Consider the following 27,271-nt stretch of genomic DNA (forward strand, 5'->3'; position numbering starts at 1 on the left):
GAACAGGGTCTCTCCACTTTGCTCATCCAATCCATATATTTAAATTCTTAGGCAGTATGAATCTCTACTCTCACTTTGTCTGAAACAAAAAACATTTTCTTGAAAGAGCTCAGATTTCATGACTTAAAAATTATAGCTTTCAACAGTGCTGAGGAGTATGAGATGAGAAATGTTTTACTTGATTTGCTTTTTAACTTTATTCACCTTTCCTTTAACACAAATAACTGTGCAAAGAAACAGTAAACTAAATGGGCTATCCTCTGCAGAAGGAACATGGATTTAGAATCCATTTTCCGGCCGCATAAGTGCCAATTGTGAATAACTTGTATGAGAAATAAATGTAGTCTGAGTGCTTAACTTGGAGGTTGTAAGGGAACAAAGCAGCAGTAACATTAAGTTGTGTTGTTTTGCTAAAGTGGAAATAAACATATTATGTCCTCTTAAATTAATAATCCAAGTATAACTAATTTTAAAAGGCCTAGTTGAGTGATCAGACATAATTTGATGGTCTAACATTTGAGTGTCTAAGTGGATATGGAGAGAATTAAAGGAAGCATTTGTTCACAGCCACCCTGAGAGTTCCTTATGTCTGTCATTTTCAAACTATTTAAAAAAGAAGCTAAAACATATTATGACCCCATTGGTAAGCTGGTCCTGATTCTCTATAATTTTGGCCTCCTGGAAAATGGTGTACCCTTAGTCAAGTAATGGGAAGAGCTTGAACCTGGATTATTGCTCTCTTTTAAGAATTGCTGCTTGTGTCTCAGATGGTAAACATTCTGCCTGTAATGCAGGAGACCTGGGTTCGATCCCTGGGTCAGATAGTTCCCCTGGAGAAGGGAATGTCTATCCACTCCAGTATTCTTGTCTGGAGAATCCCAGGGACAGAGGAGCCTGGCAGGCTACAGTCCATGGTGTCACAAAGAGTTGGATATGACTGAGCGGCTAACACATTTACTCATGATATCCTTCCTTGAAGATTAAAGACTATTTGTTTTTACCCACACATCCACAGTGCTCAGCACAAAAAAATGACACATTTTATAGAATGTTAAATCAACAAATGAACAAATATTGAACAGTCCAGAAGTCAATGCATTTCTGACATTAGCCAATAAAGAATTGGTTCTTTTTATTAACTTCCAAGGGAAAGCCAATCCACAAAAAAATGTTGGTATTTTTGACTTGGAACGATTCATATGGATTTAAGAAATGGGTAATATTGCATTTCACTCAAGACAAAGTTAAAACAAATCCAGTAGACATGTTCCTTTTTTAGCAGCTACATATCAAGAGAGCAACCAAGGTTTCCTTCTGACCTTTCCCCCTTAAACCTCTCAGCTAGTTTACCTGCTCCCCACCCCACTTCTAGATGATTTCCTCCATGACCATCCATTTCCTTCTCTTCAGTTCAGTTCAGTTCAGTTCAGTCGCTCAGTCATGTCCTACTCTTTGCAACCGCATGAATCACAGCACGCCAGGCCTCCCCATCCATCACCAACTCCAAAAGTTCACTCCAACTCACGTCTATTGAGTCGGTGATGCCATCCAGCCATCTCATCCTCTGTCGTCCTCTTCTCCTCCTGCCCCCAATCCCTCCCAGCATCAGAGTCTTTTCCAATAAGTCAGCTCTTTGCATGAGGTGGCCAAAGTACTGGAGTTTCAGCTTTAGCATCATTCCTTCCAAAGAACACCCAGGACTGATCTCCTTTAGAATGGACTGGTTGGATCTCCTTGCAGTCCAAGGGACTCTTGAGAGTCTTCTCCAACACCACAATTCAAAAGCATCAATTCTTCGGCTCTCAGCTTTCTTCACAGTCCAACTCTCACATCCATACATGACCACTGGAAAAACCATAGCCTTGACTAGATGGACCTTTGTTGGCAAAGTAACGTCTCTGTGGCCTCAGTTCTGCCCTCCCATTGTGTAGAGTGGTTTTCTGATGTCACTGAGACCCAGGCTCTGTGAGGGAGGTAGATTCTTCCCCTGAGACTTAATAAGACCTCTCACCAAAGGCAAGTCTTATTCTATCAATGATTTCTTGCAGTTGCCAAGATAAAAGTGTCTCCACATCATTCAGTTCAGTTCTGTTCAGTTGCTCAGTCATGTCCAACTCTTTGCAACCCCATGGAGTGCCTCACGCCAGGCCTCCCTGTCCATCACCAACTCCTGGAGCTTGCTCAAACTCATGTCCACTGAGTCAGTGATGCCATCCAACCATCTCATCCTCTGTCATCCTCTTCTTCTCCTGCCTTCAATCTTTCCCAGCATCAGGGTCTTTTCCAATGAGTCATCTCTTCACATCAGGTGGCCAAAGTATTGGAGTTTCAGCTTCAACATCAGTCCTTCCACTGAATATTTAGGACTGATTTCCTTTAGGATGGACTGGCTGGATCTCCTTGCAGTCCAAGGGACTCTCAAGAGGCTTCTCCAACACCACAGTTCACAAGTAAAAATAAAGCACGTATTAGTTTTTCACACATTCCAATTTCATCTTATAGATCAAACCAATGGACACAGGGTTATTAGCAAATGGACAGAGCTTTCTCCCGCTTATATAAATATAAAACTCAACTTTTATTTAAAACATAAGCAACTCCAAAATGTGGCTTCATTTTATTTCATTGACTCCTCTCTACCCACAGGCTATACTGATTCAAAACAGATACTAAGCAATAGCCTTTTCTAGTACAGTAGTGATTTTTTAAAACACCCTTCAAGGTGAGAAAAACAGGACTGCAGGGAGCAGATTATGAACCAAAGTTTTATACTTTATCTCTTAAATCAACAAATTAACATCGTGTTTAAATCAAAACTCTAATTAGTTGGTTGAGTCATTTAGCAGCTGTTGGCAGAGGGACCCAGACATAAAAGTATGTTATGATTTGTGTATTTATCCAAGTATCTAACATAAAGTGAGCTTTCAGAACAAAATGAACTACTTTCTTCTCAGAAGTAGGTTGTTCTTAGAAAATCAGTAAGCTTGAGCCATGTTTAAGTCTATCTTGATTCTTCCAGAATGTTGCAAGTAAATTGCATTTGAATGCCCTGAGATTTTTTTCTCACGTGTTGAAATCTTACCCTTTACTTACACTTACTTACACAGGAATAACTTACACAGGAGATACAATCAATCAAAAACTATTGATTATTGGAAACTGAATATTGAAATGCTCTTGATCCCTGTCTCCTGTATAATGTCACGAACCTCCGTCCATAGTTCATCAGGCACTATTCATCAGATCTAGTCCCTTAAACCTATTTGTCACTTCCACTGTATAATCATAAGAAATTTGATTTAGGTCATATCTGAATGGTCTAGTGGTTTCCCCCACTTTCTTCAATTTACATCTGAATTTGGCAATAAGGAGTTCATGATCTGAGCCACAGTCACCTCCCAGTCTTGTTTTTGCTGACTGTATAGAGCTTTTCCATCTTTGGCTGCCAAGAATATAATCAATCTGATTTCGGTGTTGACCATCTGGTGATGTCCATGTGTAGAGTCTTCTCTTGTGTTGTTGGAAGAGGGTGTTTGCTATGACCAGTGCATTCTCTTGGCAAAACTCTATTAGTTTTTTCCCTGCTTCATTCCGTACTCCAAGGCCAGATTTGCCTGTTACTCCAGGTGTTTCTTGACTTCCTACTTTTGCATTCCACTCCCCTGTAATGAAAAGGACATCTTTGGGTGTTAGTTCTAAAAGGTCATGTAGGTCTTCATAGAACCGTTCAACTTCAGCTTCTTCAGCATTACTGGTTGGGACATAGGCTTGGATTACTGTAATATTGAATGGTTTGCCTTGGAAACCAACAGAGATCATTCTGTCGTTTATGAGATTGCATCCAAGTACTGCATTTCGGACTCTTTTGTTGACCATGATGGCTACTCCATTTCTTCTAAGGGATTCCTGCCCACAGTAGTAGATATAATGGTCATCTGAGTTAAATTCACCCATTCCAATCCATTTTAGTTTGCTGATTCCTAGAATGTTGATGTTCACTCTTGCCATCTCCTGTTTGACCACTTCCAATTTGCCTTGATTCATGGACCTAACATTCCAGGTTCTTATACAATATTGCTCTTTACAGCATCAGACCTTGCTTCTATCACCAGTCACATCCACAACTGGATATTGTTTTTGCTTTGGCTCCATCCCTTCATTCTTTCTGGAATTATTTCTCCACTGATCTCCGGTAGTATATTGGGCACCTACCGACCTGGGGAGTTCCTCTTTCAGTATCCTATCATTTTGCCTCTTCATACTGTTCATGGGGTTCTCAAGGCAAGAATACTGAAGTGGTTTGCCATTCCCTTCTCCTGTGGACCACATTCTGTCAGAACTCTCTACCATGACACATACATCTTGGGTTAGAGAAATGCAAAGAAAAGCAAAATGGCTGTCTGCGGAGGCCTTACAAATAGCTGTGAAAAGAAGAGAAGTGAAAAGCAAAGGAGAAAAGGAAAGATATAAGCATCTGAATGCAGAGTTCCAAAGAATAGCAAGGAGAGATAAGAAAGCCTTCCTCAGTGATCAGTGCAAAGAAATAGAGGAAAAGAACAGAATGGGAAAGACTAGAGATCTCTTCAAGAAAATTAGAGATACCAAGGGAACATTTCATGCAAAGATGGGCTCAATAAAGGACAGAAATGGTATGGACCTAACAGAAGCAGAAGATATTAAGAAGAGGTGGCAAGAATAAACAGAGGAACTATACAAAAAAGATCTTCAAGACCCAGATAATCACGATGCTGTGATCATTTTCTTAGAGCCAGACATCCTGGAATGTGAAGTCAAGTGGGCCTTAGAAAGCATCACCACGAACAAAGCTAGTGGAGGTGATGGAATTCCAGTGGAGCTATTTTAAATCCTGAAAGACGATGCTGTGAAAGTGCTGCACTCAATATGCCAGCAAATTTGGGAAACTCAGCAGTGGCCACAGGACTGGAAAAGGTCAGTTTTCATTCCAATCCCAAAGAAAGGCAATGCCAAAGAATGCTCAAACTACTGCACAATTGCACTCATCTCACATGCTAGTAAAGTAATGCTCAAAATTCTCCAAGCCAGGCTCCAATAGTATGTGAACTGTGAACTTCCAGATGTTCAAGCTGGTTTTAGAAAAGACAGAGGAACCAGAGATCAAATTGCCAACATCTGCTGGATCATTGAAAAAGCAAGAGAGTTTCTGAAAAATATCTATTTCTGCTTTATTGACTATGCCAAAGCCTTTGACTGTGTGGATCACAATAAACTGTGGAAAATTCTGAAAGAGATGGGAATATCAGACCACCTGACCTGCCTCTTGAGAAACCTATATGCATGTCAGGAAGCAACAGTTAGAACTGGACATCGAACAACAGAGTGGTTCCAAATAGGACAAGGAGTACGTCAAGGCTGTATATTGTCACCCTGCTTATTTAACTTATATGCAGAATACATCATGAGAAACGCTGGGCTGGAAGAAGCACAAGCTGGAATCAAGATTGCCAGGAGAAATAGCAATAACCTCAGATATGCAGATGACATCACCCTTATGGCAGAAAGTGAAGAGGAACTAAAAAGTCTCTTGATGAAAGTGGAAGTGGAGATTGAAAAAGTTGGCTTAAAGCTCAACATTCAGAAAACGAAGATCATGGCCTCTGGTCCCCTCACTTCATGGGAAATAGATGTGTAAACAGTGGAAACAGTGTCAGACTTTATTTTTCTGGGCTCCAAAATCACTGCAGATGGAGATTCAGCCATGAAATTAAAAGACGTTTACTTCTTGGAAGGAAAGTTATGACATACCTCAATAGCAAATTCAAAAGCAGAGACATTACCTTGCCAACAAAGGTCCATCTAGTCAAGACTATGGTTTTTCCAGTGGTCATGTATGGATGTGAGAGTAGGACTGTGAAGAAAGCTGAGCGCCGAAGAATTGATGCTTTTGAACTGTGGTGTTGGAGAAGACTCTTGAGAGTCCCTGGGACTGCAAGGAGATCAAGCCAGTCCATCCTAAATGAGATCAGTCCTGGGTGTTCATTGGAAGGACTGATGCTGAAGCTGAAACTCCAATACTTTGGCCACCTCATGCAAACAGTTGACTCATTGGAAGAGACCCTGATGCTGGAAAGGATTGGGGGCAGGAGGATAAGGGGACGACAGAGGATGAGACTACTGGATAGTATCACCAACTCACTGGACATGAGTTTGGGTAAACTCTGGAGTTGGTGATGGACAGGGAGGCCTGGCGTGCTGCAATTCATGGGGTCACAAAGAGTCGGACGTGACTGAGCGACCTAACTGAACTGAACTGAACTGAATATTGAAATGAGTTTTTAAAAGCTGAAGAAGAAAGTTACAGCATCTATTCATAACATGAACAGATGACAACATGAAACGGGAGATTGATCTTTCTCATTGCTAGGTTCTCCATCAATATGTTTTTATACTTATAAAGAGTACTTAAAATTTTCACCTTGAATTACCATTGTTTGTATATACGTTTTATCTTTTATACAGAAGGGTATCAATTCCTTGTAAGAATGAGCCATATCTTAGTCATATTCGTATTCCATAAGTATAATAATTTGCAGGATATATATTTTCAATAAATTTATTCATTTAATATTTTTAAGCATTGTGCTACCCATAAAGGTACATGGACTACTAATACAGAGCAGATCCCTGCCTTCATGGGGCTAACTTTGTATTAAAAGCAGTAGAGAGAAATAGTCATAAAAACATGAAAATAATGATGATATAAAAAAAGGATTATGATGTTATGCGTGTTGAGAGGAAAATAGAAAAGGGTATATATATGATCAAGAGGAACAAGGTGGGGATCACTTTAGATTGTGTTAAAGTTATGGTTATGCATAGTGGTCAAATAAGCCCCCCCTGATAAGATGATATTTACACAGGTCACTGAACTTGGAGAATAAAATGCATAATTGTCATGGTGTCATGAACAAAGATGTTCCAGGCGTAGGGACTGGAAGTGCAAAAACTCAGTAGTGTGAAAGTAGTTGAAGCATTCTTAGGATAGAAATGAGTCTGTGTGGCTGGAGCTTCGTGAATGATAGAGAGAATGGTGACAGGTAGGCCAGAGCCAGAAAAATGTAGGACCATCCAGGTTATCATTAGGAATTTAAATTACACTATATGAACAATTTCAGAAGGGTTGTATATTTTATAAAGATTACATTAGATTAAATATACACTTTATATACTTTTATAAAGGTTACAATGAAATAAAGATGGACAAGTTTTAAAACATGGACACTACTTTATCACAGGAGTTCATGAGAGGGAGAAATGTAGTTTGGATCAAGAGAGGTAAAAATATAAGGACTATGCATATTCAGAGTAGAATCTGCAGGACTCGATGATAGATTCCATTTAGGAGTGAAAAACTAAAAGCCTCAAGGATAATTTTTTGTGTTTTCTCCAGGAAAATGAATAGTTGGATAAAAGTGGAGGACAAATAGATGGTAGACCAGAAAACCGAGTGTTCCATTTTTACATGTTTTAGGTTATTGAAATGTAATTAGTCATCCAACTGAAGGTAGACAGTGTTAGAGAGTAGAATTCAAGGGTGTGACACTCAGGAGAGAGATTTAGCACAGAGTTGGGCATTGGGCAGTGCTCAACATATAGACAGTGTTTAAAATTGAGACTAAATGATCCTCTACAAGAGTGTTAGGAAAGATGAGAAGAGGGAAGTGTAGAGAGTCTAGTTCTCTAAGGCACTACATCATTTTGGAGTACAAGAAGGAAAGAGAAGCCAGTAAATGAGACTGAAAGAAGTAGCCAGAAAAGAGAATCAGAGTGCAGTGTCAGAAATGCAAAGTATGGTTGTTCATTGAATTTGATAATTCAGGCAAACAATAACACTGGATTATGATTCCAAGTAAATAGGCATCAAAGTTGAGAATCCCTGGATAGTCTCTTAGGCCTTCATGACACTCAGATTAACAGCCAACATAGAGAAACTTTCCACCCCTAGTTGTCAGATACTAGAGGTAATTCATAATAATAATAATAATAATTAAAGCATTAAAAATATATTAGCATCCAATTATATATCTTAGCTCCAAAGTAAATAAAATGTACTTTTGTTGCTCACCATGATATATATATTTTTATCAACAGATAAAAATATCATAGTATGTGAGGGGATGGTAGGACTTTTGATAATATGCTTATCTTATCCTAACAATAAAAATTCATTGTGTTATCTTTGCCAGGAGTTTGGGTGACACCTCGACACATTGTCGTCAATTCTACAACAGTGGAATTATTTTGGAGCCCGCCAGAAAAGCCCAATGGCCTCATTTCTCAATATCAGTTGAGTCGTAATGGAAGCTTGATTTTCCTGGGGGGCAGTGAGGAGCAGAACTTCACTGATAAAAACCTGGAGCCCAACAGCAGGTAAACTAAAAGAAAACTTTACCAGTCATACAAGTGAGACTTTTAGATTTTTCAGGATCAAGAACGAGTCCATCTCCAACTGAAACAGTATTATATCAATTGGTTGATTAATCTCCTCATGTATTAGCTATTCCATAGCTAATGAGGTCTCTTAATCTATTTCAGACTGAAGACCCAAGCACTAGTTCGTTAGACTAGTCCTTAGAGGATGTGAAATTCCTTTAAAATGTAAATAAATAATTAGTATTTTATTTGACATGAGAACTTTTAAGTATATAAAATATACAAAGCTTTAAATTTTTTAAATTATCAAATGATCTTCAAAAACATGCATCCTTAAACGAGCAAGAAAAGAGATTTAAAGAGATTTGTTTTATATCAACCACCTTTATTTCTGGTATAGTGTTTTCTCTACTTGTGATACTATGTATAGACATGAATGGTTTAGGGGGAAAGTTCCACATATTTGCAATTCATTCCCATTCATTTCTCAGCAGAGATAAAATATATCTTGGATCAACAGATGTTTTATTGCCGGGAGTAGAGTTCAATTTAGTTTTATTGTAGAGAGTAGCAGATCAATTTAGAAACATCTTTCTCTAAACATACTTCCCTAAACTCTAAGCCATTAAAGATGGAGAAGATTCATTGGAATCCTCCACAGTCCACCAGCACACTCCAAGACTTTCCTGAAATGTTTAAGAAAAGCAATTAATTGCTCAAGGGTTAAAAATAAAATGGGAAAAGAACCAAAACAGTGGAGAGAGCGTTGCCTGTGGAAGGAAAACCATAAGCTCTATAGTAAAGTTTCTGAATAGGAAGCAGGGAATTTGCCGTTTGTCACAAATTTAGGACTAAGCAATAGATAGAAAACTCAACAGTGTTCAGTTCCCTGTGCATTGCTTTATCACAATTCTTTCTTTTTGAAATCTAGATATGTTTATAAGTTAGAAGCCACAACTGGAGGTGGTAGCAGTCCAAGTGACGAGTACATTATACAGACGCCTATATTAACGCCAGAACAAATCCAGCCTCCATGTAACATCACAGTAATCGGGCCTTATTCCATATTTGTAGCTTGGACACCACCAGGTAAGATATAAAACTAGTGTGTGTGTATAAAACATTTTAGAGGAAATTAACTGGAGATAGGATGAAAATGTGAATTTAGTAAATCAGAAGGACACAATCTGTCTCTGGATAAGTATAAACAGAATAAACCAAACCATACTCACAAGTGTTTATATGCATAAGCATTTATATACGTGCATATAGATAGATATAGGTGTAGGTGTGCAGATAAAGATATATAGATACCTAGATATATACATTTCTATCAAAGCAATACTTTCAAATACCAGCACCTAAAAATCTCTTCTTGTTCATACATATCCAAGTAAGTCACATAGGTCTGAATTACCTTCAACATTCATTTCTACAGGATCCCCCAGATTGAATCATTGGTGTTGTAGTAGTGAATGGGAACTCAGAAAAAAATGGACCACTCCACCCATATACCTTGAGTTGTGACCAGTTGTGTTAGCTGAATTTTACCTCTTTGAGCTCTGTAGCCTCCATCAAACCATTGACTTAATAGTGGGTTGCTTTTGTAGCTTAGTGCATTATTATTTGGACTATAATAACCATCCTTAGCCAAAATTCTGATTGCATTAACTCTGTGGGTTAAAGATTACAGTGAAATCTTGCTTTGTCTTTTAACATGCAAGGTATATGGAAGTTTTGTTTCAGTAAAATTTAAAACTTATTTTTATTGTATTATGCACTTAGAAGATATGTGGTTTTATTTTGAACATCTAGTCTTAATATGAAATTGAAACATGAAATGAACACAAAACCCTGTTGTCCCCATCAGATTAAGTTTAGCCACATTTCTACATGGTACTGAAAATAATTGGTTAACAGTCATTTGGGCTATCAACAGATCTATTTTGTAAAATAATTATAAAAGACTTATTTTTCATTGAATTGAACATGATTCAGTCAAAACAGGTAATATAGTCATAAACATAACATAAAGGCTAAATGTATAAAAGTTAAATTCTCATGAACCAACATCCTTCTGCTGTTGGTTTTATTTATTTATTTTTTGAATTAATTTTATTTTTAAACTTTACAATATTGTGTAGGTTTTGCCAAATATCGAAATGAATCCACCACAGGTATACATGTGTTCCCCATCCTGAACCCTCCTCCCTCCTCCCTTCCCTTGGTTTTAAAAACAAAGTACAAACATAATCTAAGAACAAAGATAAAAGGGTCTTTTTTGAGTCAAATACACAGACAAAAATCTCTCAAGACTTTCTAAGCAAAGAAAACCTAAGTTGCTTAATATATTTAGTTGTTAAATATAAATGATTCCTTTCACCTTTGTTTTAAAATGAATATGTAACATACTAAATTAAACAAATCAGGAGATAATCAATAGCACCAGAATGTGTCATCAAGTGCTGTAATCCTTATCTCAGTTTTAGAAGCATAGATATTCTTGAACTCTGCTTTTAATTTTAACAGAGGAAAACCCAGATCTCCTACTGTGAAAAATACATAAATTTAGGGACTTCCCTGGTGATCCAGTGGGTAAGACTTGATGCACCCAGTGCCAGAGACCTGAGTTTGATCCCTGCGTGCTGCAAATAAGACCCAGGGCAGCCAAATAAATAATTTTTTTTTTAATCTGCAAATTGACATGTTCTTTTATGGAATTGATTTCTCTCTTCATGGAAGAGCATGACTATGTTACCTCCTTGTAGCATGTTTCTCCATGGCATTTTTATGGTGTCGTGATGTTTTTGCCCCACAAAGTAAAATGAGGCATCACAGAGCCAGCCCAAGGTCAGATTCAGCCTGTTGGCTGGAGACTTCTCAAATTCGGTCCAGGGTCTTCTACTATCCAGGTTCTCAAAGAACATAAAGGAAAGTTCAGGGTGATAAGTAAAGTTGATGGTTCCCTAGCCAAGCAACCAGGAATTTTCCATGGTGTATTAAATTCCTTGTCATGTTCACATTATGACATACCTAAATTGCCATTGCTAATCTTAAGACTTTACACTCAGTAAGGATTTGGAAACATCTTTCTTTTTTCTATTTAAAAAATTTTTTTTTGGAGTATAGTTGATTTACAATGTTGTGTTAGTTTCTGCTATACAGCAAAATGAATCAGTTATACGTATACATATATTCATTTTTAAGATTCCTTCCCTATGTAGACCACTACAGAGTTTTGAGTAGAATTTCTTGTGCTATACATTAGGTCCTTATTACTTATCTATTTTATATACAGTAGTATGTATATGTCAGTCCCAGTCTCCCAACTTATCCCTCTCCTCCCTTTTCCCCTTGGTATCCATAAGTTTGTTTTCTACATCTGTGACTCTATTTCTGCTTTATAAATAAATTCATTTGTAGCATTTTTTTAGTTTCCACATATAAACAACTTCATATATTTGTACCATCTATTAGCTGACCTCAAATAAGTCAGTTTGTCTGAGTCTCAATTATCTCCATCTGTAAAATGGAGATAATTATAGCACCCACATGTAGGGTTATTATAATGATTAAATGAGATAATTTATATAGTTGACATATTATCTAGTCTGTATAATATTCTATTTGTGCAGACACTGCACTCAGCCTCTTGGTCACGTGAGACTCTTTGTGACCCCATGGACTGCAGCCCACCAGGCTCCTCAGTCCATGGAATTTTCCAGGCAAGGATATTCTATAGGTGGTGATAATTTTTGGATAATTAGTTTTACCTTTAATTATTTTTAAATTAATTTTGTTGAAGTAGAGTTGTTTACAATGTTATATTAGTTTCTATTGTACCAAAAAATGAATCAGCTATACATATACATACACCCTCTCTTTTTTGAATTTCCTTCCCATTTAGGCTACCACAGACAGTTGAGTAGAGTTTTCTGTGCTGTATAATAGGTTCTCATTAGTTATTTGTTTTATACGTAGTAGGGACTATATGTCAATCCCAATCTCCCAATTCATAACATCCTTCTCCCTTTCCCTGGTTGGTATCCATGTTTGTTCTCTACGTCTGTGTCTCTATTTTGCAAATAAGTTCATCTATACCATTTTTTATGGATTCCATATATATGTGTATTAATATATAATATTTGTTTTCTTCTTTCTGACTTACTTCATTCTGTATGACAGTGGCTAGGTCTATCCACATCTCTACAAATTTTAAATATGTATTTGTTCCAAGATCTGTTAGATCCCAAGGTCCCCACTTTCAAAATGATAAAACTGTAGACTCCAAAACTGGGTTTATAAATTTTGAGACTTCTTTCCTAGAATTTTGACATTTTTTTTCTTTGCATTCAGCATCATATTTCTATGTTTAATGTATAATGTTTCTACTTTAAAAAGGGATCATTGTGAAATAAAACATGAATTTTGCTTTTTTAATATCACCTTAACCCTTATCCACCTCAGGCTTTGTAGAAATCGTTCGTTGTAGCCCATCCTGAGGGATATTGTAGAAACGCTTTACATGCTAACTCTAACACTGTAACCAATGGTTAATAAATCTATAATATCCAGACCTGTCAATCTTTTAGTTTCAGATGCACAAAATCCATTACAGAAACCCTATAATATATGGAAAGATTAAAATCTTAAATTAAACTTTTTTCCTGGTGCCTAGAAGGATTTTGGACTCAGTAAACAGGCAGATGATTTTGACTTGTGTATAATCTACAGTTGATTTTATTGGAAAGTACCTCATGCTGTGTTTTGATTTAGATAATAAAAACATTTTTCTGTTTCTGAAGAGTCACAAATATATATTTTAAACAGGAAGAAAACAAACTTGTTATAACTGGAGGTTGTTTATTTGCTGACAATCAAGAGCTTTCTATGTATTCATCATAGGATCCTGCCATTACAAAGTGATTACATCATACACAGAGCTGGAAAATGGACAGTCCATGCCTGTAGTTCCCCAACCTGAGTGAACATTAGAAGCACCTGGAAAGCTTGTGCAAAGATAACCTCTCAAGCCCAAGTTTATCAATAAAAATATCCTGGATGGAATTAAGTGCCCTAGGTCAGCAGTCCCCAGTCTTTTTGGCACCAGGGACTAGTTTCATGGAAGATAGTTTTTCCATGGACCCAGGGGGCAGGGGATGGTTCTGGAATGACTGAAGCACATTACATGTATTGCATTTTGTGGGCATGCATGCTAAGTTGCTTCAGTCATGTCCAACTCTTTGCAACTGCATGGACTGTAGCCTGCCAGGCTCCTCTGTCGGTGAGATTCTCCAGGCAAGAATACTGGAGTGAGTTGCCATGCCCTCATCCAGGGGATTTTTCCGACCCAGGAATTGAACCCATGTCTCTTAGTTCTCTTGCATTGGCAGGCAGGTTTTTTAACCACTAGCGCCATCTCGAAGCACATTGTACACTTTATTTCTTATCTAATGCCACTGCTAATCTGACAAGATGTGCCAGTCTGCAGCCTAGAGGTTGGAGACCCCTGCGTAGGTCACTGTGATGTGCTCCAAGTGTAGTAACCATGGATCACCCACATCAGGCAAAAGTGATCAGTTACAATAAAACTCTGAAAATGTGAATTAGACCAGTTTCCCTTGAATGTCCAAAGCCAAATTCATGGTTAACTTAACTGATTTTTTCACATACTTTTTTGGGTCAGTAAAGATGGAGTAACCTTACATAGGTAAGTTGCCGGGAAGAAAAAGTCTCTGTGGTTGCCTGGCAACAAAAAATGACTTTGGCAATTAAGTGGGCGCTCAGTTTACATGTTATTATTTCAATGATATGTATAAATTGTATTATTATGCTATCTATAAATAGTATTATTATTATAAGCCCTATTATTAATAGTAAAAGGGTACAGCCCAGAAAATATATGAGAATATTCAAAGGGAGAGAAATTGTGGTAATGATGGCAAGTATCATACATATTCATTAACATTACATGTTTATATTTGCCATTTGTTAAATTCCTAGTTTATGCCAAACACTTTGATAAGCACTTTCCCTGCCTTACTATGATTCTCATGCAAACCTTGGAAAACAAGTAATATCATCATTCCCTGGAGAAGGAAATGGCAACCCACTCCAATATTTTTGCCTGGAAAATCCCTTGGACAGAGGGGCCTGGCGGGCTAGAGTCCATGGGTTCGCAAAAGAGTCGGATACAACTTAGTGACTAAACAACAACAAAAGACATTCTCTTAACCTCCCAGATAAATCCTGGTTCGTTTTATCTCATATATTACTTGATGAATGTTAGTAGTAAGATTATCAAAACCCTCCAAACTCTAGAGGATTTCCACTTTTTTGTACACCATTTGTATCTTCAAGTTAGATGACATGCAAACAACATATCCTTATAAAATATTTGCTGAATTGATAATGAAAGAAAATGGTGAGAAAACCTAAAATTTATCATTCAGGGAAATATAAATAAATTTTAGATTTTCTGCCATTTAAAATTATTCAGACACTTGTTTTCCTATAGAAATCCATGTTCAGTGGGCACTGGCTCTGTGCTGGCCATTCTTACTTGAATCTACAGGTAGCATAAACAGGATTAGTTTATTCCTAAACATTTCTTCTCACCTTTTACCTATTCTGAACCTTGGGTCAGAACTTAAACATTTATATTAAAGATGAAAAAGGATATATGTTACCTTAATATAGAAAACGAAGTAGAAAATACTTTACAGGACACGAATGATTTACTAAGATTAAAAATTGAGCTAAGCATCCCTACCATTTCAGAATCCAAACATTCAAAATTATTTAAACTCTGAAGGTAATAATGGGACTTTCTAATTTATCAAGGTGATGACTCTGTTTTGAACTATCCTAGCCCTTAATCATCTTTTAATTAACAATGTCATTGGATCCAACATCCGCTTTTTCTCACTAAAGATAATGAGTTATTTAGGCTTGATGCATAATATTGAAATACTGGTGCCTTTCCTTTCACATTTATCTCTTAGCCCATTACCTCTGTTGCCAGTTCTTCTACTGAGAAATCATTTAAATTAATATTGCTTAGGAATATAAATGATTTTTATTAATCAAGTTTTAATTAAGGGATAGCTATTGGCCTCTCTGTAGACATTAAACATCTTGGTGTCCAGTGAACTCATCAATGCAGTGTATTATATCAGATACTGTCCATTTAAAGTCAAATTGGCATAAGACTTTTTAAAGTATTCATGTCACATTAATCGGGATAATTCAACACTGGCAGCTGTTTCAAACTTCTTATGTGTGCCATAGACAAGTGGCAAGTAGTGCTGAGTTTCAGAAAAAAAGGTAAAATCATTGCAATAATTTGTAGTTTATTTTGTGTATTAATTTACCTATCTTTTTTTCAGTTTTACTGAGTATAATTAACAAATGGTAGTAATTTAAAGTGTATGATGTTATCATTTTATATAAGTGTACATTGTGAAACTATTTCTACCATTAATTTAATTAACACATTCATTATCTCATATATTCTCTCATTTTTCCTTTCCTTTTTTTTTTTTTTTTTTTCACTTGGTGAGAACACAAGTTCTGTTCTCTTAGCAAATTTCAGTTGCGTAATACAGTTAGTTCAGTCACTCAGTCGTGTCCTACTCTTTGCAACCCCATGGACTGCAGCACTCCAGGCCTGCTTATCCATCACCAACTCCCAGAGTTTATTCCAACTCATGTCCATTGAGTCGGTGATGCCATCCAACCATCTCATCCTCTGTCATCTCCCTCTCCTCCTGCCTTCAATCTTTCCCAGCATCAGGGTCTTTTCAAATAAGTCAGCTCTTCGCATCAGGTGGCCAAAGTATTAGATTTTCAGCTTCAACATCAGTTCTTCCAGTGAATATTCAGGACTGATTTCCTTTAAGATGGACTGGTTCGACCTCCTTGCAGTCCAAGGGACTCTCAAGAGTCTTCTCCAACACCACAGTTCAAAGGCATCAATTCTTCAGCGCTCAGCTTTCTTTATAGTCCCAAGTCTCACATCCATACATGACTACTGGAAAAACCACAGCCTTGACTAGACGGACCTTTGTTGGCAAAGCAATGTCTCTGCTTTTTAATATGCTGTTGAGGTTGGTCATAACTTCCAAGGAGCAAGTGCCTTTTAATTTCATAGCAGCAATTTGGAGCCCGTGAAAATAAACTCTGTCACTGTTTCCCCATCTATTTGCCATGAAGTGATGGGACCAGATGCCATGATCTTAGTTTTCTGAATGTTGAGCTTTAAGCCAACTTTTTCACTCTTCTCTTTCACTTTCATCAAGAGGCTCTTTAGATCTTCTTCACACTCTGCCCTAAGGGTGGTGTCATCTGCATATCTGCACAATACAGTATTATCATCTATATAGTCACCATGTTTTACAGTCAGTCCTCAGACCTTATTCATCTTATAACTGAAAGTATGCAAAATTTACTAACTTCTCCTTATTTCACCCATCCTCTCAACCCCTGGCAACCACCATTTATTCTATTTCTATGGGTTCAGCTTTCTTTAAAAATGAGTCCATGTATAAGTGATACTATTCAGTATTTGTCTGTCTCCGTCTGGCTATATCACTTGATATCCTCTAGTTTTATCCAGGTTGTAGCAAACAGCAGGCTTTCCTTTTTTAAGATTGAACAGTATTCCAATCTTAAATCTGTTCCATTGTGTGTATATCATATTTTCTTGATCTGTTCATCCATTAATGGACATTTCGGTTGTTTCTATACCTTGGCTATCATGAATAATGCTGCGGTGGACGCAGCAGTGCACTTGTCTCTTTGAGATAATGATCTCATTTACTTGGAATATGTACCCAGAAGTTGAATTGCCAGATCACGTAGTAGTTCTGCTTTTAATTTTTTTTTTTTTTTGAGATACCTCCATGCTGTTTTCCATAGTGGCTGTATCAGTTTACATTCCCAACCACAGTGTACAGGTTTCCGTTTTCTCTACATCCTTACCAGCGTTTGTGATCCCCTATCTTTTTCGATAACAGAGATCCTAACAGGTGTGAAATGATATCTCATTGTGGTTTTGATTTGCATTTACCCACTGATTATTGATGGTGAGCACCTTTTCATGTACCTATTGCCCATTTGTATATCTTCCTTGGAAAAATGTCTTTTCAGGTCCTTTGTCCATTTTGTAATTGAGTTATAAATTTTTTACTATTGGATTGTATGGGTTCCTCGTATACTTTGGATATTTAATCCCTCGTTAGATATGTGGTTTGCAAATATTTGCTCTTATTCCATAGGTTGTCTTTTCATTCTATTAATGGTTTCCTTTGCTGTGCAGAAGCTCCTTAGTTTGATGTAGTCCCATCTGTTTATTTTTGCTTTCATTGCCTTTGCTTTTGATGTTTAGTAAATTTATCTTACCTTTTTGAGTTCTAATGTGTGCTTGGCATTTTCGAAGAGATTAACGCGTATCTCATTTAATGTTCATTACAACTTGTGGTACACCCAACGTTCTCCCTTTGTTGCTAATGAGAAAAGTTAATTTCGGTGCTGAAAGCTTTTCTCTAGGTGATTCATCACATAGGTGTCAGAGCCAACTAGCAATAAATTTCACTCCAAATTCTTTGAGCAAACACACTATTCCATATTTTTACACTATTTTTCTACCTAAACAGTGTGTAAAGCAAATTATTTTCTTCTGTATTCTACCACGATCCAGTTCAAAACTGAAAAAACTATTGCCGTAGATACAGCAAGCATATATGAAGACAAAGTGGTTCAGGGGCAGTTCATCCAGTAACCCAGTAGGATCATGTTATTTGCAGCTTAAAATTTCACAGGATGTAATTCATTTACATTTGAGTAGATTGATTCATCTATTCATTTCAGCAAATGTGACGATGTTTACTAAGCCCCTCTCTGGGGGGTGCCAGGCATGATTCTAGACATTTTGAGTTTAAAAAAAGAAGCAGTGAGATATTGTCCCTCTTGTCAAAAACTCTACCATCTAGTTGAACAGAAAAGGTATAAAATTATACAAACAACTATGTAAAATTTCCATGCAGTTGGTATGGATGTGTGTTTAAGAGGGTCTAGTTTCACTTCCATGGCCCCCAAAGGAAATTACCAACATACCCACATCTCTACAAAGGAGACATGCCGCTAATTTGTTAAAAGAATTATGTTAAGCACAGCCTGTGGTTTGAAGCAAATGCGACTATCAAACCAATAGTTTCCCTCTTAGAATTGTTCTTGCTCCAGCTCCTAAAAAAAGATTTTAAAAAAGGATTATTTGATTGACTTGTCCCATTGTAAAGTATGCACCTGCTGTGAAATGAAGCCACAGAGGAAAAAAAAAAGTTGAATAATTTAACTTTTTTATTTGTAAAGATAATCAGGGTTTTTCTGATTACATCTTAACTTCATAAATGTTAAATAACCTATCAGCATCTAGTTGTTGTAAATTATGAAAAGGAGCCTTGCAAGGAATATTAACCAACGAAATCTTTGTTCTTTAGTGAACAAGAAAATGTGTTATGGCAGCTTGTCATCGTGCGACTGGTAACTTTGACACCAAATAACAAAACTGCCATTTGCACTTAGGGTAAATTGGTTCACATGAGTTTCCGCTGCTCCTCTTGCTCTGACATAAATTTATGAACTCAGGAACTAACCAAGCCGTGTGGCTTGCCACCTGACTTTAACAAATATGACCATTTCATTTCATTCAGTCGTCAGAATACCAGGGGGCTAGGTCATTTCAGACTCATTGCAGATGGTCTAGGGTTTGCAGGAACACAGGAGGCTTTCACGTCACTGTCCTATAAATTATGACAGTGGAGGGGGCCCTCTTTGCTAAATAAGTGCATGTCAGTGTTTGATATGTTCACAGCTTCAAGCAGCATTTTCTGTTTCAACACCTTACAGGTGTATTTAAAGGACATTTATTTCTGATTAACCAAGACATGAAAAATGCATTTTCTGGATACACGCTTTGACCAGCCATGATCAAGATTATGTCTGTATTTGAAATGTGGTGTAAGTACAGTTTTGTTCCCTGACGTCCTAGGAGTCCTATCTTTTAGGAGAAGATACTGGAAGCAGACCAGAAGATACCAACTACAGACATATAATAAGGTGAAACCTCAGACGAATTGAACAAAAGACCAGTCTAAATTACTGCTAAGAATAAAGACTAGGATTTCTTCACAGGCTGCAACTTTTACATATCCAAGTATACGTAAAAAATAAAACTAGATAACCAACTTTTGTTATAACGATAATCACTATATTCAATATAACATTGATTTGTAATTGGAATAAGTGCTTTATCTAAAAGACGGGTTCAGCAGTGTTTGTGGGCACATGGAAACAGTGTCATAGCTATGGGGTCATTTTTTCCCATTTTGCTCAATTTCATTTTGTTTTATAGAGATGTCTGTCATTTACTCAGCACTTTCTGTGTTGTGGTAATGAACTAAAATGTTTTCAATACATTTTTAATCAATCCTTTCATTCTGTATGAGGTGGCTATTAGTGTCATCAGTCTACAGATGAAGAGACTGGTGTCCGCAGAGGATGGAGAATTTACCGGGGAATAAGCAAAGTAGAAGAGGGATTTGATCCGACTCCATCCTGTGGTTTATCTAGTTCATCAAGAATTATAGTATATTTTCCAAAATGTGTTTGTCAGACTTTTCCACAAGATCCATCCTAGGATCAGAGAAGACAGAATAAACATGTAATCTGAGGAGGTTTGAAAAAACCTGAAGCCGTCACCATAACCTTGTAAATTATTTTAAGGTCTTGCTTTTTATCTTAAAATTTCATGCAAATTTGACGAATTCCAATGTGTTTGTCTACATCCAAAAACCAATGTATTGTGGAATTTATCATTCAGGGGTACATTTTCTACCCTTTTCTTCTATTGATAATCTCTTTAGCTAAATCATAATATGCTGTTATATTTGTGGATGTTAAGTCAATCTGAAGAGAGCCAACCCCAATAACAGCTCAATGTCCAGGCAGTTCTTCCTCTCTTCATTTTGTCATAAATACGTGTGCACAAACAGCAACCTTTTCTCCCACTGCCTTACAAACTACTTTAGGGCAACAATAAGGAGAAATTCCCAAATCTGAGGCAGGATGCTGTGACCTTCCAAGACCTTCTGGAGGGATATTTCCATAACCATATATTCTGCTGAAGGTCAAATTGCAAACTGAGACAGTCCCTGACTCACTCGTCAATCTCTTTTACTACTTGGAGCAGTAATCCCCAAAGATCATCTTTAGTAGAGAAAAAGAAAACCCTGATTAGATTGCTCTTTTATTTTACCTCTAATACAGTTCTTAAGTTTTTCTCATCCGTTAGTGAACTTAGAGCCTCCAATGCTCCCTGTAATCAACTCACTTCATCCAACTCTCTAACTTTGTTTTAATTATAGCAGTCTTACTGGGAGAAGGAAAAGCATTCCCAATTTTGTCTTGCAGTTAAGAATGAGGCCTTGAAGAATATCTTCTAAATGAGCTCATTACATGTACTCACAATTCCATTAAAGAGAAAATGAATTTACTTAAATTTTCTAGGTATTAATCTTTGCTGTGATATCTGAAAAAAAAAATGTAGAATTTTCTGTTACTTGAGACTCAACATCATGGTCCCAGTCTGCTTTTTATCCCATGTCTGGGGAAGATTACACATGATGAATCATTTTAAAGCAATAGTAAGTGACAAAAATTAAATGATGTTTGCACCACAAATAGTATTTATACATGTTCAACACACTGGTTTTGCCCAGATAAACTTTTTCTGCTGGTGTGCGGTTAGTTCACTCTGAAGTGACTATATATTCAAAACAATTTAGTACAGTTCTCATCACTCACTTGCACATATAATTTTCTAATTTTGTGCATTTTAGGGAGAAAAATCCATACTCATTTTTGTGAACAGAAATAGTGGGGTTCTGCTGGTTTTCCCTAGTGTTATGGGGGAGGGGAGTTATGTGTTTCACAAATTCTACAAGTCAAAACTAGTTGGGGAAAGAGAGACATGTTTGTCCTTGTCTCCAAAAATACTTTGATAAAAGTCCACAAATGTCCAGGATATATGTGTCCCAGTTTGGGAAATCTGCTCTTCAGAACTTTTCATCTTCACCTATAATTTTGTTCTGTCAGTGGTAATTCTGACTCCTCCTTCACTTTTGCCCCTGTATCTCATCTGTCTCCAAGACTTGTTCTGCCTGTCTACGTGTTCTCTCAAAATTATCGTTTCACTTTTTCCTCTGATTGTCCTAATCCAAGTCTTTTATCAAGAGACAGCATAAATACAGAGAGATAAGCTTTGGTCTCAAATGGGCCTGAGTTCAAGTTTTGCTGCCTCTATTAATCTATGTGATATCTGTAACAAGTTTCTCCTATGAGCCCGAGTTGTCTTATTTTTAAAAAATGGTAGTAATATTTACCTTACAATATTGTCTTCTGGTTTCATTCATTCATTCAATCAACATTTGAGCTACCAGTCTGTACTCAAATGTAAGCATTGGAACTACCTTGAAGAGGAGAACATAATCCCCAATTGTATGAAGTTGACTTTCTAGTGATATTAAAGAAGATAATATCTGATACCTGACATAAGACAGGAACGCAGTGAAATGCTGTTTTTGTTTGTGTTGTTTCTACAACCGTGCCATGACTTTCAAACTGATAGCTCTTCCTCCTGGTCCACGTGTTTTCTATCCATCGTTGACTTGCCAGCAGTGCTCTCTTCCTAAAATGTAAGTTAGATCATGTTAACACCTGCAGAGTCTTGTGTTGCTGATTGCATATAAAACCAAAACTTCTGGAAGAAATAAAAGATAAAATAGAGTGGCTCACTTGAATTTGAGAGTGGAGAAAGCAGGGTCTACTTTTAAGAGTCTTACTCTAAGGCTTCTGGTATAGGGAAATGGGGAGAGAAAACCCAGGAAGAAGAACACATTTGGGAGTGGAAAATAGTGTAATTCTTTTTTAGACCTTGAGATTGAGGTCTCTGTGAAGTAGAGTGTTCAAAATACAAATCCACAATGCAGGATAAATATAAAGTCAGAGATAGGAATTTAGGAATTGATCATACAATAATAGAAGTTAAGCTAGAAGGACAAAAACATCAATTTAATTGGGATGCTCTAAACTTGAAGTTCTCAGTCTCAGTTGCCAAATTCAGCACCATCTGGCACCTTCCCAAAGGAACCGATTGATCAATCCTTCCGATTCTGATCAATATTTCCTTCAGAGACTCCTTATTTTAATCTATCCTACATAAAGTCCTGAACACCTCTGGTTTCTGCTCACTCTTCTGCCCCTCATCTATTGGAGCTGTAGCTACAAAAAGCAAAACCACATTTAATTCTTTAGACCTCATCTCTCATGGGTTATTGAATCCTATGCTATGGATTTCCTTGTCTCTGTAGCAGAGAAACTTATTTAAGTACTACAAAGGTAAGTGATGAAGCCCACATATGTTAGAAGCTAGCAAATCAATGAGAAACTTTGGTGGGAAGCTTCATTATATTCTTCATTCAAGGCTCATATCCTCTCCTTTAAAAAGTGTGCATGTTGTTCATGACCAAATAAAACTTACAAGCATTTAATTCTGTGACTAGGCTGTGAAGAGGCTAAACTGATAAGACCTCCATTCTTTAGGAGGCATTGTGAAAAATGACAGTTTTTAAACCCAAATTTCATATATATTTAGGTTCATGCGTCTCACTGACAGAGCGGACTGTCCTGACTCTATAATTAATGCACTGGGAATTCTCTAGGTAGACTGTGATTTGGATACTTTATGGGCTATTATGTCAAGGATCTGTGTCAGATGAGATGCATACCCAATGCTAGCAGAAAAATTATTGTCACAAGCAAAACTGGTGGGGTTTTTTATGTACTTTAAGAGTAAGTAAACCTAGGAAAAATACAGCATCATTTCTAAGCGCCTTGTATGTATTTGCCTTGAAACATGCCTTTGTTTTTATTTGCCTATAGAGTATATCGTTGAATAGAATTGTTATATTTCATTTGGCTTTGAAACTAGATCATAAACATTTCTTACTTTTAGAATAAGCACTCCAATATTTTCCAATTGTGATTATTAATTGCTATATTAAGCATTAGTATACCTTGAAGTATAAAATTTTAGATATACACTGTTCCTAAAAGATGAACGTTTGTTGACCATTTGTTGACCACACAGAGAAACATGTGTTTTGCTCTCTCTCTTTAAAGGGACCCTTGTCCCCAGAGTGCCTGTGGAGTACAACGTCTTACTCAATGCTGGAAGCGCAACACCTCTGATCTCCTCTGTTGGTCGTCATCAATCCACCCTTCTGGAAAACTTGGCTCCATTCACACAGTATGAGATAAGGATACAAGCATGCCAAAAAGGTGAAAGTCCTTCAGACACTTCCCCAGGGTTTTTATAAAAAAAGAATTTCATTTAAAATTTTTTTCAATAAAAAGGAACAGATTCTCAATCCAAATACAAAGACTAACATTCCATTTCTTATTTGTACTGGACTTTGTACTCAGAAAAAATCAGAGCCCTGCATTGAGTGAAGAATTATGCATTTCTGCACATTAAATCATGAATATTTAAATATATGAAAGTGGTGGTTTTGCAAAGTCTTGTTTTATAAGGCCTTTTAAAAGAAAAACACCTAGCTCACATAAAGAAACCATGGGTAATATAAAACAAAATAGGCATTGCAAAAGTCTCCTAGGGAATGTCCTCACCTTGGCTGTATTTCAGTTTTATTTAGGGGTGAGGTAGGAGGAAAGGAGACATTATTAAGCAGTTGAGTTACACTCAAATGAATCTCAACATATTTTACACTGCTTCCCTGATAACTGTCTCTTGAACCTAAACTGTCACCTTGAGTTTCATGGCTTCAGCTAGTGGTCAGTAAAATCGTCATCTACCTGTATGGTCTTGAGGAAGAGCCCCACTCACTGCCTTCATCCTTCCAAGTGTTATAGAATATGTAATACCCAACTGCTAAGAGAAAAAAGGTGTAACTCAAAACAAGTTGCTTCAACTTAGATTAAGGAAATTTACCAATCTTATGCTCAACATGAAACTCCTGTCCTTAGGAACTTTTGTCTCCAAATGAATACTATTTCCCGTGGAGTTAGTTAGAACTAGGGGTCTGTGATTTTGCTATGCTTCATTTCCAAAACTGAGTCAGTTTGCCCGCTTTTCTCTATAAATCAGACCAAGACATTCTGTTTTGGAAAGTATTGTTTCCCTTGCTCCAATCTTCAGCTAATCCACAAGGAAATGGCTGTAAATTAAAGTTTTCTTGATTTAAAAGCAAAATCACTTTCTGCATCTCTGTGTATCCTGTGAATTTGAAACCATATCCTTCCAATGCATTATTTGACTTCTGTGTGTCAAGAGAATGATCATTTTTAAATATTGGCAAAATAAGATATTATTATTAAGAGCAGGTCACACATACACTTTCTTTAATCATATTTTCACTTTCTGGCTAAAATAACTGCAGTAAACTAGAGAAAACTCAGTTCAAGGTATAAACTTTATTGTCTGTGCCTATGCAAAAATGTTAGTTAATGGATTTTCCAAAAATCATTTCTTATTTAAATATTCAAATCCTGTAGAGATGTAAATGCTAAAGTATGTGTAGAACTGTGTATACAAAATTTCAGATACAATGATTTTCATGGTATTCCTACCCTTCTGTGTGTACATGTAGCTCTTTTTCTTACTTGACAAATTACTAAAGGTATTGTTTTTTTTCAAGGAGGTTGTGGAGTTAGCAGTAGGATGTTTGCCAAAACAGCTGAAGCTGCCCCCATGGATCTAAATTCCCCTATTCTTAAGGCACTGGGGTCAGCTTGCATAGAGGTTAAATGGATGCCACCTAAAAAACCAAATGGAGTCATCATCAACTACTTTATTCACAGGTAACATTGACTATTACTATTATTGTTAACTATTTAAGATTGTGTACTATTCCAGTACTGTAGACTCAAATATGTTTTCTATTTCCATAAGGGAATGAATGGAATTCATGTGTTTTGAGCACCTACTGGAAACTAAAATTGGTACTGGATACTTTTACACATTATCAAAGGGGGAAAAGCTACAACTAATATGTGAGGTTTTTGTTTGAGCCTCTTTGAAAGATGAGACCTCATAGCCCCCAAAGCCTTACCCTTTGATGGACAGTTAGAGCCATCCTCTGGAGGTTCAGTGGCCAAGAACCATAGTCATTCCAGAGGAAGAACCAGGTCTAGGACAAGAAATCTAGTTATTTCTCACCGCCTAATATGTGAGATTGGAAGGGCTTTTTCTCTTCTTCAAAAGATGGCACTTTTCATTTGCAGAGAGAGGGGCTCACACTGCAAGGCTCCTTCTGTTTTGAGGCTTCCACTGGGCTGACTTGATAGTGTTCGTGCAACTTCTTTTCACCATGATGTGCGTAATCAATTAAGTGTATCCACCGAAAATGAAGAAAAGAGGGAAGGAGCAAGGGGAGGGAAGAGAAGGAAAGAGAGATTGAGAAGAGTGAGAGTGAGAATGAGGAGGGTGAGGGGAGACAGAGACTGAGACTCCTTGGGCAGTTTGGTTTGAGGACATTGCGCTCCTTGATCCATTTTTCACTTGATCAACATGGACATAGTTTTAAATTAATGTTTTCTTTACATATATAGTGAATAAATAGGAGGAGGAGGAGAGAGAGAGGAAAGAAATAGATAACCGAGAGAGAAGGAAAGAGAAGAAGAAAGAGAAAGAGCAGGAAAGGAGAAAGTGAAACAGAAACAGAGAGATGAGAACAGAGAACCCGCCACTGAGAGCTGGCCGCCTGTGTTAGTCCGTTCAGGTTGCTGTAACAAAAATACCATAACTCGGGTGACTTATAAACAACAGATATTTATTTCTCACGGTTCTGGAGGCTAAGAAGTTTAAGATCAAGGTGCTGGCAGGCTTGCTCTCTGGTGCGGGCTCACTTCCTGCTTCACAGATGGCCATATTCTCTCTGTGTCCTCACCTGGCAAAAGTGGCAGGGGGTCCTGTGGGGACTCTTTTGTCAGGGCACTAATCCCATGCATGAGGACTCCACCCTCATGACCTAGTCACCTCCTAATATCACCACCTGGGTGGTTAGGATTTCAATATATTAATTTGGGGGAACACATTCATTCAGATCATAGCAGTGAAACAGAAAAGACACTTTCTAAGACAGACACAGGCAGACATCAAGCTTTTGCAGATGAAAACCCCTTTCCAAAAGCCATCTTTACATCAGGCGTACAAAGCCCACATGTTTTCTCAGATCCCCATCCCACTTGAGCATCCTTTGTTAGTCTCTCCTGCAGCCTAGCCCTCCCTTGTTTGGTCCAGCACCCTAGACACATCGTGGAACTTAGTTTAGGCTCCTCTTGTAACTTCAGATGGTAAAACCCTTTGATTTAGACCAATCTTCATGTCTGGGTTTGTAGGAAGATTGTGATAGATGAAAGTATTATTGCATTTCTCTATATGTAAATGACATTGCCCAGAATGAGCAAGCAAAATGTTTTCCTCTCAGCAAACATTAATTTGAAGAATAATATTTCTGATTCAAATACACACAAACATGTAAAACTGGCTAATGTGAATTTACATTTTACACTAAGCACGTTAGAGCAGCCTCTAAAATGTTCATCCTCTTGGAATAGTTTTCTTTCATCTACTTAATGCTAATTGTATGAGAAAAGCACATCACATTCCTATTCTGAATAAAGGGAAATAAAGTATCGGTTATAGACCAGGATGTGGCTTCACTCTGTTGGTTTTGTAAATAAAGCTCATGATTACAGTGACTATTCCATGGCAGCTATA

At 37.2% G+C, this 27,271-nt stretch overlaps 1 protein-coding gene across 1 annotated transcript in view; it reads left to right on the forward strand.

Moving 5' to 3' along the window:
• USH2A (usherin) overlaps positions 1-27,271 on the forward strand; it is a 940,802-nt gene that overhangs the window by 765,052 nt on the left and 148,479 nt on the right. Inside the window, exons 59-62 of the mRNA XM_044943197.2 lie at positions 8,226-8,409; positions 9,344-9,501; positions 23,653-23,811; positions 25,188-25,350. Of these exons, the coding sequence (XP_044799132.2) occupies positions 8,226-8,409; positions 9,344-9,501; positions 23,653-23,811; positions 25,188-25,350 (664 nt within the window). The remainder of the gene's footprint in view (positions 1-8,225; positions 8,410-9,343; positions 9,502-23,652; positions 23,812-25,187; positions 25,351-27,271) is intronic.

Source organism: Bubalus bubalis, chromosome 5 (genome assembly GCF_019923935.1).
Source record: "Bubalus bubalis isolate 160015118507 breed Murrah chromosome 5, NDDB_SH_1, whole genome shotgun sequence".
NCBI lineage: Eukaryota > Metazoa > Chordata > Mammalia > Artiodactyla > Bovidae > Bubalus > Bubalus bubalis.